The sequence below is a fragment of the Canis lupus genome, chromosome 1 (assembly GCF_011100685.1).
Source record: "Canis lupus familiaris isolate Mischka breed German Shepherd chromosome 1, alternate assembly UU_Cfam_GSD_1.0, whole genome shotgun sequence".
In the NCBI taxonomy this organism is placed as follows: domain Eukaryota; kingdom Metazoa; phylum Chordata; class Mammalia; order Carnivora; family Canidae; genus Canis; species Canis lupus.
Window position 1 is genome coordinate 118,836,670 of NC_049222.1, and position 13,587 is coordinate 118,850,256.

Sequence of the window (13,587 nt, forward strand, 5' to 3'; positions counted from 1 at the left end):
ACTAAAATCCTGAAAAACAAAACAATTTAGCACTGCTTATGTAAGGTTATAACTGTGTTTCTCATCCTCTAACTCCCTCTAGCTCTCATCTGGGTGTAGCCTCCTCTGGAGGCAGCCCCTCCAGGAGCCCCTCTACCTGCACTCAGCATGGGTGAAGCTGACTCTGTGTGCACCTCAGCCTGGGGTGGGGAGGGGGAGTGGTAGGCATATAGTCAAGCCTGGCCAATCAGTGTGTCAGCTTAACCTCTCTGATCACAGTGTCCAAGGACAGGCAAAGTGACCCAAGCCAAGCCAACCAGACTTAGTTCTGGAGTTCTATCAGAACCTCAGGGAAAGCACAGGTACTTCTTCTGAGTTGCTGGGGGCTCAGGCATGGAGAGTCTGCCTAGAAACAAGGGAACATTCCTGAAGGCAGAGAGAAGAGACAAAGCTGAGTCTTTTGGGTACAGTTTGAGCCCCTGAATCCAGCTATGCCCAAAGAGCTTATTTTCTTCAGCTTCCTAGGTCAATACATTGTTTGGCTGAGAGGCCATTCAGTGCTACAGTCAAGAGTCTGCACTCCAGAGTCAGAATGAGTCTAAAGCCTGGTTCTAAAATCTAGATCTGCCAAGGAGACTTTGGATAAGTGGCTTAACCTCTCCACAACTCAGTCTCCTCATCCACAAAATAGAAATATAAACAATACCAACTCATAAGGTTATTAACAGTGTTCAGTGAGGTAATGTGCAGAGTCTCAGAACAGAGCCCGGCATGTGTAACTATTAGTGACTTTTTTTTTTTTTTTATTAGTGACTTTTTGCTTTTATTGTCATTCAACTATTTTGAGTTTGGTTTCCATCACTTGTAGCCATAATTTTTAAAAAACAAATCCAATCATATCAGCTTCTTGTTCAACCTCCTCCCTTAGAAAAGTCCCATTTCATTCTGTATAAAACCTAAATTCTTACCAGGGCCTACCTGGCTCCCTGCCCTAACCGCTTCCAGGCTGGGTAGGAAGTTCTGGGGTGAGGGGGTCTTGTCAGACTGAGTGGAGCAGGAGAACACTGAAGCAACCGACAGTCAGGCTTGAGGCTATTTTCCACCTGCATCCCCCCCGCCCACAGCATCACACCTCATGTCCCAGTCTACACATTTGTGTGTCTCGCCCACAAGTCGCAGAGCACTTTGGACTATCCTCACTCATCTCTGCCATCTTGCAGCTAGCTCCTGTGTATTTTTTCCAGGAGGGTGGGCGGCAGCAGCGAGGGTCCTGGAATGAGCAAGGACTCACGGGGTTCTTTCACATCAGGCTATTTCTACTTTCCTGGCTCTGGACACATCAGCATTAGCTCGAAGGCCAGGAAACGCAGTCTCATGGAGGAACAGATACAGCAAACAAGCCCCTCTGCAGGAAGACCACCCTGGCCAGAGGTGCGGAGGGGCAGAGGACACATACCCTGTCTATGCTGGTCTCAGAGGACTGTAGGTGAATGTCATCTTACACACACTTAGAATCCTGATTTATAAAGATGAAGGAGGCTGCTCAAACAGACTGCTCTCCAATCCTGTGAGATCTCACAAGCTGACCACTAGTAACCATAAACACTTAGAATAAAGAATAAAGAATAATTCAGGAAAGCTAGTTCTATGTAAAATTATACTCCACGAACTCTTTTGTAATTCTCCCACCAAACCTTATATTTCCCTTACGTTCACTCAACCTTTTCAGCAACTGTGACATTTTTAATCTTCTCCTCCTAAATCTTCTCCTAAACATTGCCATTTTAGTCACCAAAATTAGGAGTACACCTTGACTCCTACCCGCTGTAGGGGTCCTGCCTGGGGTGGGAGGGTCCTCTATTCTCATTTTCTTCCTTGATTCACTTTTATTTTCTTCATTTTTCTGAAGAGTACCTGCATTTATTTCATCACTGCAACTTACTCAATAATACTCCTTGCAAAATTATGATTTATAGCAAGAAATATATATGTTGGTCTTCTTCCAAGGTTCCTGGCACATAGCTCCTAAAACCCTTGGAATTTTCTCTGATAAGAGAGATAAAGTGTTTTGTTATTCACACCAAGCCTCTCTAAACCATACCTGAGTTTATGTTACATTCTTTTATATTCAGTATGTAAAATGTTTTTCAGAGTTCTGTGAGCTGCTCTAGCAAATTAATTGAACCCAGGTGGGGGTCATGAGAACCTCTACTTTACAGCAGGGGTAATAACACCTAGCACTTGTGATTGGAGTCTGAAGGGAGGAGGACATTCCTGTAGGACTGAGCCATTAAACTGTGGGGTCTGATGCTAACTTCAGGAAAATAGTGTTAAAACTGATCCAGAACTACCTGGCATTTGGTGATCAGAAGTGCCAGAAGTGGACTATTCCATGAGTGGACCAAAAACAGAAGAGTCTTCCTAAACACTCCCCTTTCTGTTACAAGACCACTTCATATGCACAAATCCTCCACGGAATGAAATCATTTATGGAGTATTCCTGATACACTACTCCTAATGTAAGTTTCTCTCTCCCTTTAACTTGGAAAATGTCCAAACAAACACAAAAGGAGATTGTAACAAATCCTTATATACTCATAAAAAAGCTCCAATAATCACCAACATTTTGCCATGTTTTTTTCACCCTTCTCTTCAACATCACCTTTTTTTTTTTTTTTTTTTTTTTTGCTGGAATGTTTTGAAGAAAATCTCAATCAACCAAAGACCCAGTTATATAATTTGCTCTAATACATCCCATATTTTATGTAGACCGGAAATTCATTCAAGAAGATTGATGAGATTATTTCAGGTCCCTTCCCACTCTGGGGATGGAGAAGGGCAAGCATATACTATGGGGGTACTGTGTGGTTCTTAGGATTCATGATCAAATAACTGGTTGTCTCATTTTCAGTGATGTTGAGGTAGACCAATGGATTTGGGTGGGAAAAGCCTGATCTTTCCCTTATGAAGTTCTCTGATGACCTTTTACCAACTGGTTTTATCCTCCATTGTTGACCACTTGCCTGAGTCAGTTAATTCATTATGTGTGCAAGATAGTGACTTTCCTAATTATATCATCCATTCTACATACAAGAATACTGAGATTCTTCTAAATAGAAGAAACATTCCCCCATCTATTATGGCTATTTGGTTACCCTGAAAAATAGCTGTACTGGAAAAGCGAGAAATTTGCTTAATTCCTTATTTTTCTTTTAATTAGCAATTTTCAGAATAATGAGTTGGTTGCACAGTGTGTCTTGGCCAATCAAAATCAAAGGATCCAGTGCCTCTGGAGTGGCAGATGCCCTCTGGCCCTGGTGGCTTCCACCCACATAGAATGGGCTTGGCACACAGTAAATCTTGTTGTTCCACAATGAAGTTTACAAAATCACTCAAATTCCAACTGCTTAAACTAATTATAGGTTCTTCTAAAGGCTAAAATCTGAAGACATTTAGATAATAGAAGAGGCACCTCAATAAAAGAATAAGCCAAAAAGAGTGGCTAGAAATTAGCAACCGCCTAGAAACTAGAACTATATAAGCTTTTTATGAAGTGAGCTTCAGTTTCCACAGCAATGCGGATTTTCATTTGGCACATTCAGTTATGAAACATTTACTCCACAGTCTATTATGGAAGATCTACTAGTCAAAACAGAAAGAAAAGAAAGAAGTAACATTGAATTTTACCTTTAGGCAAAACAAAACAAAACAAACCAACAGGCAATTTTTATTCCTTTCAGGTTAATGAAAATCATATTTTGAAACCAGTCCCTAATATTTTCCATTACTGTTACTCTACAATATTTTTGGCATATATCTACCCAAAATAAATGTTAATATACCTGAATTAAGGTTCTTAAGCATCAGTCAGCTCACAAATGAATTATTTCAGATACATGGGCAATAACACAGTACACGAAAGACATTTATCAATGCATCAAACTGAAAGCCAAAGTTCAATTACATAAAGATTTGATTTAAAGTATGCCTGCCCCTTTACAAGGTGGTGATACCTGGAAAGCCAATAAAATTGCCAGAAGACATAAAATATAGTCCCCTTAAAGAACTATAACTCCTGGGATCCGTACAGCTGCCCTGGGCTTCTGGAATGCACAGCACCTGCCCAGAGGGCCACACCCTCCCAACACTGAGGCCCCACTGTGAAACCAGAGCCCTGGAGCAGTCAAGGGGTGAAGGAAGCCAGGGAAGTGACAACACTGCTCACTCACTGCACAAGGATCCTGTCCTGCTGCCCTCCCTCTACCTTCCCTTCAAAAGCTGACCTCATGACCTTTCTGACCTCATGCCCAGTTCTCTCTCTTTTGCTGTTTCAGCCACAATAGGTCCTCACCACTCTCCAAACACTCAGGTTCCTCCTGCCTCAGAAACTTTGCAGTAGCTGTTGCCTCTGCCCAGAATCCTCTGTTTCTAGTTATCAACAGGGCTTATCCCTTCACTTCCTTCAAGTCTTTATTCAAAAAAAGAAACAAGGAGCCCCAGATAGATTCTGACCCACCTCAGCAAACCAAGACTTAATACTTAGCCTGACTGCAATTTCAGCCTCTCCCAGAAATGATACCTATAACCTGTCAATCTGGAATCATCTGATTAGGTGATTACCTAGTGAGGTAATCCACCTGAGGGACCCCTTCCTAGAGGAAGGTGGCCTTGCCCGAGCCAATCCACTATGTTTGAAACTTTCTTTCCTGACTCCCTTCTGCCTATAAAAGCCTTTTATTCTGTATAGCTCTTTGGAGCTCCTTTCTATCTGCTAGATGAGATGCTGCCAGACTCATGAATAGCTGAATAAAGCCAATAAAATCTTTAAAATATACTCAGTTGAATTTTGCTTTCTAACAACTCAAATGTCACCTTAGTGATGCCTTTTCTAACCCTCTTATCTAAGATTGCAGTCCTCTTTTATCTACCTGAAAGGAGGAATTTCTATCTTGTTCACTACTGTATCCTTTGCACCTGGAACAGTACCTGGTACAAATAAAGTGTACAATAAATATCTGTGGAACAAAGGCATGAATCACAAGTCAATTTGATTCTCTTACATTTGTGCTGAAAAAGAATTTAAGACAAGTGACAGATCCTTGTAAAAAGAGGTGGACATTTATAAGTTTCTAATAAATAGAAAACCATTTTACAGGACTATTTATACTGCTTTATTATTTTTTTTCTAAAGATTTTATTTATTTATTCATGAGAGATCAGAAAGAGAGAGAAAGAGGCAGAGGCACAGGCAGAGGGAGAAGCAGGCCCCATGCAGGGAGCCTGATGTGGGACTCGATCCTGGGTCTCCAGGATCATGCCCTGGGCTGAAGGAGGCAATAAACAGCTGAGCCACCTGGGCGGCCCTCTATACTGCTTTCCTATGAACTACATGGTTTAATTGTAAAGGATAACAGATTTCTACAAACAAAGAGTATTGAGGTAGATAAAATCAAAGAGAAATTAACCACTCATTTTAGCTAGCCTGGCACTTTACAGGAATACTGGAATTAACACAATCTGAAGAATCACCAGTGGAGATGCTCACAGATTCAAAGAGAAAAGACAGATAGCAGGTCTCTACCGACACCCCTGAGATCAAGAATCATGCTCTTCCAACTGAGACAACCAGGCACCCTGGTAATTCCACTTTATAGATGGGCAAAATGGGGCTTAGAGATATTGGGAGATTTTTCTTTTTTTTTTTTTCTTTTTGATATTGGAAGATTTGCTCAAGGCTGTGCGGACAGTAAGCAGCAGTCATTTTCTAAGTCTAGGTCTTCTGACTCCATGTCCCATAACAGTGTCACAGGCTCCCGTTACCTAATGAAACACCATGGTCACAGCTCACCTCTCTGACAGTGAGTTTTTAACAGTGAGACTGTGAGGGCTGAAGCACCAGGGTAAGGGGCAAGTCACTGACCAGTACAGATGGGATAGGACCCATGTACACCCTGCTTGCCCCAGAGCACAAAGTAAATGGAGTTCTAGACATAGGCACCAGGATCAATGAGCATATCCCAAACCTGACAGTAAGTAAGGGAACATGAGAGGCATCTCTGAGAACCCTTTAGGGAGAAGACAGTGGGATTGGTGCTTTCTCTTAGGTTTAAAATGGCCAAGCATTTGAGGGACGCCTGGGAGACTCAGTCGGTTAAGTGGCTGTCCTAGGCTCAGGTCATGATCCCAGAGTCCTGGGATCCTTGCTCGACTGGGAGTCTGTTTCTCCTTCCACCCCCACCCTCACCCCTCCCCTCTACTCATGCTCTCTTTTCTCTTTCTCTTAAATAAATAAAATTTTTAAAAAGTGGGGGGTGGTCAAGCATTTGAACACTGAGTTCAGAGTTTTCCTCCCTCACAGTCCGGGACTAAGCTTCTCAGCAGAGGTCCACAGCTAGCTCGTCAAGTTCAGCATTGTTAGGCCTCAAGGATGAATGTTAGAGTCTCTCCCGGCCTTTCTGGTAAAACCCTAAAAACACTAACAGGAAAAAACCCAAATGCCCAGCCATTCCATCTGAATTGGTGAACATTCTGAGCATGACATCCTTAATGGCCTATGGCAGTACATAAGTTCTAGAAACCACAAATACTGCTCTGTGGAAAAGGCAAAATGTTAAAAGTCTGTAGGCCTGCACTTGGCAACTACATTTTAGGATTTACTCATAAGTCAGCTGTTTGAAACTTAGAATACACCCATACATTCTAAAACCCATCAATAGCACTTTCGAGTCTAGCCTCCAAAGCCTGTTTAGCCTAGTATGTACAAAAACATGGTAGTATTCCAGCTATCCCAATTGCATTTCAATGGGGAAAGCCAAGTCAAAATTCCAAACCACAACAATTAGAAATATTTCTCCTTCTCAGTTCAAGTGGTTCATGCTGGCCTCAAGGAAGCAGAAGGGCCAAGAGAGGTACAGCTTCAGCCCAGTGGCCTCCTAAACCCCTAGTCCTCAGGGTGGGTTCATCCTGCTCTAGTGGTTCTGATGTGGGGGCAAGGGCACTGGCCATGCGTGTCTAGCTCTGGCTCCTCCAGCACCTGGAAGCACAGCCTGAAAAAGGGTTCGATGATGTTCAGGTTAAAATAGAAGCATTTGGGGGCACATGGTGGCTCCATGGTCGAGCATCTGCCTTCAGCGCAGGTTGTGACCCCGGGGTCCTGGGATGGAGTCCCGCATCGGGCTTCCTGCAGGGAGTTTGCTTCTCCCTCTGCCTGTGTTTCTGCCTCTCTCTCTGTCTCTCATGAAAAAATAAAATCTTTTTAAAAATAAATAAAAGCGTTTGGCCTTAGTTTTTTTTTTTCTTTTTCTTTTTAAGATTCTATTTATTTATTCATATAAATAAATATCCCGTTTATTTTCAAACAAACATCCCGTTCTGTTTCACTCTTTGAATTTCTTTTGAAAAGCATATATTCCCAAAAAATGCTTTATGTATGCTTTACACATGTTACTCAAAAAAATACTTTAAACTATCAGAAGCCATTTTAAAAACACTTCAAAATGGTAATTTCCCTGAATATAAGATGTAATCATAGAAATAATCAGAAATGTAAAATATACCTGGGACAGATTCAAAATAGAATAACCCTTGGGAGGCCTGGTGGCTCAGTGGTTGAGCATCTGCCTTCAGTTCAGGGTGTGATCCCAGGGTCCTGGGATCGAGTCCCACATTGGGCTCCCTGCATGGAGCCTGTTTCTCCCTCTGCCTGTGTCTCTGCCTCTCTCTCTGTGTGTCTCTCATGAATAAATAAATAAATACAATCTTAAAAAATATATATAGAGAATGACCCAAGGAGACCATTATACATTTATATCAGCAGACTCAACAAACTACAGTCAATGGGCCAAATCCAGTTCAACAGATAGGTCTGCAAGTTAAGACTGGTTTTTACATTTTTAAAGGGTTATTTAAAAAAAAAGATGATGTGACAGAGACCACACGTGGTCCATGATTCCTAGAATTTACTATTTGTTCTGTACAAAAAATAAAATTGATGACCCCCAATTTATACCAATAATACTGTCTTTTCAAGTACAGTTCTCTCTCTCTCTCTCTCTCTCTCTCTCTCTTTTTGGTTTAACAGGCTCCATGTCCAACACGGGGCCTCAACTCATGACCTTGGATTGAGAGTTACATGCTCTACTGACTGAGCCAGCCAGATGTCCCTCAAATATAGTTCTAAACTCTTTTGGAAATGTCTAAAAATCACTTTTAAACACAATAAAAATTAGTCATATCCCTTAATAGCCTACCCTTTTTTCAAAATCCACACAAGTATAAATTAGCTTGGTTAGCTACCCCAACCTTCAGGGTTGGCTTGAAGATATGATTTCCCAACATCAAATTCAGCCCCAGGGTGAAAGGGACATTCTCTCTCCTAGCATCCAGGAACCTAATCTCTGATGTGCTACTAAAATATAAAGGACTTGAGACATCAAACTCAGAAGAACTCTCCAAGCAGATAACAATAATTTTTAAAATTTAGCAGTTGTAATAATTAGTGACACTAATCTGGTAGGAGATCAGTTGAATAAATGATTTCCTAAATGAAGGAAGGAAAAAAGTCACCTTTATTCTGAAGGAAATTTGTATTCTTTTTTTTTTTTTTAAGTTTATTTATTTATTTATTTATTTATTTATTTATTTATTTATTTGAGAGACAAAGTACAAGCAGAGGAAGAGGTAGAGGGAGAAGCTTATTAGCAGGGAGCTTGATGTGGGCCTTGATTGCAGGACCCCAGGATCACGACCTAAGCCAAAGGCAGATGCTCAACTGGCTGAGCCACCCAGGTGCCCCCAAAATTTGTATTCTAATCTTACATTCTAATCTAGAACCCTGAAAGAGGGAGGACATTTCATTTTGATTATCAAAGCTCCTAAGAAATGTTTAACCATAAGAATCAAACACACATCCAAATGTAAACAACTACGAATGTAGAACTGGAAAAATGATTTATCCTGTAAACATGTGTGAACTTCCTACATTAAACCAATGGTTCTATATAATGACAATTCACAAATATTTAGAAATTTAGAGGGGATCCCTGGGTGGCGCAGCGGTTTGGCGCCTGCCTTTGGCCCAGGGCGCGATCCTGGAGACCCGGGATCGAATCCCACGTCGGGCTCCCGGTGCATGGAGCCTGCTTCTCCCTCTGCCTATGTCTCTGCCTCTCTCTCTCTCTCTGTGACTATCATAAATAAATAAAAATTTAAAAAAATTAAATTTAGAAATTTAGAAATTTCAGCCCCGACTAGGTACTTTTAACAGGATGTTATTTGGAAATTAAGTTTCTTTTTTTTTTTTTTTTTTTTTTTTTTAAATTTTTTTTATTTATTTATGATAGTCACACAGAGAGAGAGAGAGGCAGAGACATAGGCAGAGGGAGAAGCAGGCTCCATGCACCGGGAGACTGACGTGGGACTCGATCCCGGGTCTCCAGGATCGCGCCCTGGGCCAAAGGCAGGCGCTAAACCACTGCGCCACCCAGGGATCCCTGGAAATTAAGTTTCAACTTCAAAATTTAAAGAACATAAAATACAGGCTGATTTGTTTGTTTCACAGTCTATTAACCTACTTAATTGGAAATGAAAGCAATTCAGAACCTGGCATGTGCAAATTTTTTTACAAGGACAAGGTATCAACAGAAAGAAGATGACGATCACCATTGTGATAATTTGGGAAACACTAATGGGACATTCTCACTTACCCCTGGAACACATTTTCCCACCCAAGTACGACACAGAAGATACTCTACCTCAATGTCCTGGAGGCTGAATTCCTTCTGATCTGTAAAGTTTGCGGCCCCAGCACTAAGTTCCATCAGCATCTTGGCGATCTCGGGCTTTATGGCGGAAGTCAGCCGACTAGCTGCTTCCATGACATGCTCCTGTACATCTTTAAGCTGCATGGCGGCCTTGGAGTAGTGAGAGTTCCTGAACACAGTGCTGAAGAGATCTGTGAGGAAGGTACTGGCACGGCAGAAGACGTTGAGGGCATCCAGGTACTTGGAGATGCCCTGCTGGATGTCAGCGATGGGAGTGGAGTGGGGCATGGCATGGTGGCAGCTGCCTGCAGCAGTCAGGCTGCCCAGAGGGGCAGCGGTGGCCGTCGACGCCAGGGGAGCACTCAGTGCTCGGCCCAGCTCAGGCATCGGGTACTGCTGGTGCTGCTGCACTTTCTGCTTGGACCCGCCAAGCAGGAAGCGCCGCTTGTAGTCCATTTTACTGTCCTGGGCACTGCAGCAATACATGCGGGAGGGAGAACTGTCCCAGTGACTGAGCAGAGGGCAGGGTTCTGATTCCTTTTTTTTTCCCCCAAGCTGTAGCTAGGTATAAAAATAGCGGAGTTCTGCAAATCTAAGTTTTGAAAAAGGCATTTCCAGGAGGCAGGTGACCATGTGATCCAACGTAGATGTGAGAACAAGTATGTATAATTAGTATTTTCAGTGTAGACAGGACTGCTGACAAAAAATACAAGTGTGTCCAAAATGCTGTATAAGAACTGTTAGCATTCCACTCTCTTAATAAAAAGATATGCTTGCCGAGAAAAATGTTTACCTATAATTGCTTTGCAAGAATATTTTGATACTTGTATTTACAATGGCAGAAAAATAACTTAACTTTAAAAAATGTAATATAATGTAATATAATGTATCTTCAATATACCAGAAAAATTAGAACCCAAAAACCCACAAGCTGATCAACAGCAATTTAAAAAGCAGTACAGTTACTTCACACTAAGTCCTTAGGAAGGAAGAGCAAACCGCTTCAGAATTTTGACAGAGCCCGCCTGCCAAATCCATTCACCTGCAAAGCTTCTTCTCAATGGGAAAAATTTCCAAATTTCCTTTAATATTTTCTGAAAACAAGTGTTTTTTTTAAAAATGGCATTTGTTATTACAAGTCTTCTCCTCCTTCCCTTCTGTTTGCTGAGGTAGCAGTTTCCTTGTAACAGTAATAAGAGGTGCTTCCAGACTGGGTTGGCCCTCAATTGTAAAGTCTGAAGCAAGAATGCACAGATGTATTTGTAAGGCCTCTAAGTCATTTCCTGTGAGGGGGAAAATAAGATAAAGTTAGGAAAGTTACAGGACGATGAGTAATTCCGAAACATTAACTCCTGAAATGCTACAATACATAAAGGTGGGTTTAAGTGAATAGGAAATCATATATAACCTTACCAAAGCAGGTGCGACACTGAGAGTTCAACTACAACATGACGACTACTAGAAAATTCCTCATGTTGTACAAATAGTACAATAGGGCAAATAGTTTGATTCCACACCAACCACTCCACAGCTGAGGTTAATGGGGCCTGGACTTGTGTTTGTGTTTGACATACCCTTGATTCTTCCTCAAAGAGTTCATAAATCTGCAAGAGGATCAGGAGAGTACCCAGATCATGGGGAGGGGTGTCAACAACTACAGCACTCCCAAAACTTTAAGGGAGACTGGAAAAGAGAGGGAGAAATCAGGAAGGCGATAATAAAGGAAATGTTCCTTTGACCTAAACCTTGAGCGTAGGACAGGTTTTGACAAGCCCAAAAGGGATATGTGGGGCTCACCAGGTCAAGGGACCACCACCACAACAAGGCCTGGAAGCAGCATGGCTTGGGGTCTACTCAGGATTCCCAGATGGGCCAAAGTGCAGTGCACAGACAGAGCCTGGAGTAGTGAGTGGCTGAAGAGAGGTCTGTAGACAGGATTCTTCTCACCCTACCCAGCTCCCCTCTGGATGTTCAAAGAGAAGCTTGGCAGGGTGTGCTAGGTCTTACCCCCTGGGGTAGCTCCTATAGAACCCCTGGCTCTGGATTGGTTCCAATAGCAACATCTGGATATCTCTGGCTTTAGTTTCTGATACCTTCAACAGTGGAGTAGTGGGATTCTTCTCACATAGCTAACATCGGGGTTCACATTTGTCTGAACTATTTGTTCTCCCAAACATAACAAGAGTTCTATTTTACTGAGTGTTATATTTGTTCTAAATTAAACTTCAAACCACATGATCACTAAATATAGTTTGGCCTACTTATTGATAACTAGGTTTTCTTTCTTTCCATTATCTACCACCAACAAAAAAAAGTAGGTAAGCTGAACTTCATCAAAATTAAAAATGTTTTGGGGTGTCAGGGTGGCTCAGTTAGTTTGGCATCTGCCTTTGGCTCAGGTCAGATCTCATGGTCATGGGATTGAGCCCCACGCAGGTTCCATACTCAGCAGGAGTCTGCCTGAGATTCTCTTCTCTCTCTATCCCTGCCCCTTGCACTCTCTCTCCCTCATAAATAAATAAATAAATAAATAAACAAACAAATAAATAAATAAATATTTTGAAAAAGAACCTAATTAAAAGAGGGCAAAGGGGGATCCCTGGGTGGCGCAGCGGTTTGGCACCTGCCTTTGGCCCAGGGCGCGATCCTGGAGACCCGGGATCAAATCCCACATCGGGCTCCCGGAGCATGGAGCCTGTTTCTCCCTCTGCCTATGTCTCTGCCTCTCTCTCTCTCTCTCTGTTACTATCATAAATAAATAAAAATTAAAAAAAAAGGGATCCCTGGGTGGCGCAGTGGTTTGGCGCCTGCCTTTGGCCCAGGGCGCGATCCTGGAGACCCGGGATCGAATCCCACGTCAGGCTCCCAGTGCATGGAGCCTGCTTCTCCCTCTGCCTGTGTCTCTGCCTCTCTCTCTCTCTCTCTCTCTCTGTATGACTATCATAAAAAAAAAAAAAAAAAGAACTATTTAAAAATTAAAAAAAAAAAAAAAAGAGGGCAAAGGGGGGCAGCCCCAGTGGCTCAGTGGTTTAGTGCCACCTTTGGCTTAGGGTGTAATCCTGGAGACCCGGGATCGAGTCCCACATTGGGCTCCCTGCATGCATGGAGCCTGCTTCTCCCTCTGCCTTTGTCTCTGCCTCTCTCTCTCTCTCTATGTGCCACGAATAAATAAATAAAATCTTAAAAAAAAAAAAAAAAAGAGGGCAAAGGATTTGAATAGACATTTCTCCAAAGATATACAACTGGCCAGTTAGCAAATAAAAAGATGTGCAACATGGATGGTCATCAAGAAAATACAAATCAAAACCACTCCACACATGCTAGGATGGCTACAATAAAAACAAAACAAAACAAAGTGTGGGCAACAAACGTGGAGAAACTGGAACTCTCATACATTGCTGGCAGGAATGTGAAATGATGTAGCCACTGTGAAAAGCAGTTTGGCAGCTGCTCAAAATGTTAAAAGAGAATTGCCATATGATCCCAAAATTCCTACTCCTAAGTATATGCCTAAGAAAATTGAAAACATAAGTTGATATAAAAACTTGCACATGACAACTACATAAAATCATAAATGAAAAACTTGTCCATAGTAATATTATGCAAAATAGCCAAAAAGTAAACAACCCAAATGTCTATCAACTGATAAATGGATAAACAAAATATGGTATAGTCATACAATATTATTCAGCCATAAAAAGGAATGAAGTACTGCTTAATGCTATACTGTGCATGAACCTTGAAAATATACAGTAGATGAAAGAAGCCAGACACAGAAGGCCATAAAATGTAAGATTCCACTGACATGAAACATTCAGATAAAGCAAATCCACAAAAACAGATAAAA

At 41.9% G+C, this 13,587-nt stretch overlaps 1 protein-coding gene across 6 annotated transcripts in view; it reads right to left on the minus strand.

Annotated features, from left to right (window-relative positions):
• Window positions 1-13,587, minus strand: part of GARRE1 (granule associated Rac and RHOG effector 1) — a 77,393-nt gene that overhangs the window by 38,340 nt on the left and 25,466 nt on the right. For 5 of the 6 annotated variants that reach the window (XM_038529419.1, XM_038529421.1, XM_038529422.1 and 2 more), the window contains one exon: window positions 9,732-11,023. In XM_038529419.1, the coding sequence (XP_038385347.1) occupies window positions 9,732-10,226 (495 nt within the window). In that variant the 5' untranslated portion in view covers window positions 10,227-11,023. Of the gene's footprint in view, window positions 1-9,731; window positions 11,024-13,587 lie in introns of those variants that run through there. The other variant, XM_038529424.1, reaches the window with a different exon arrangement.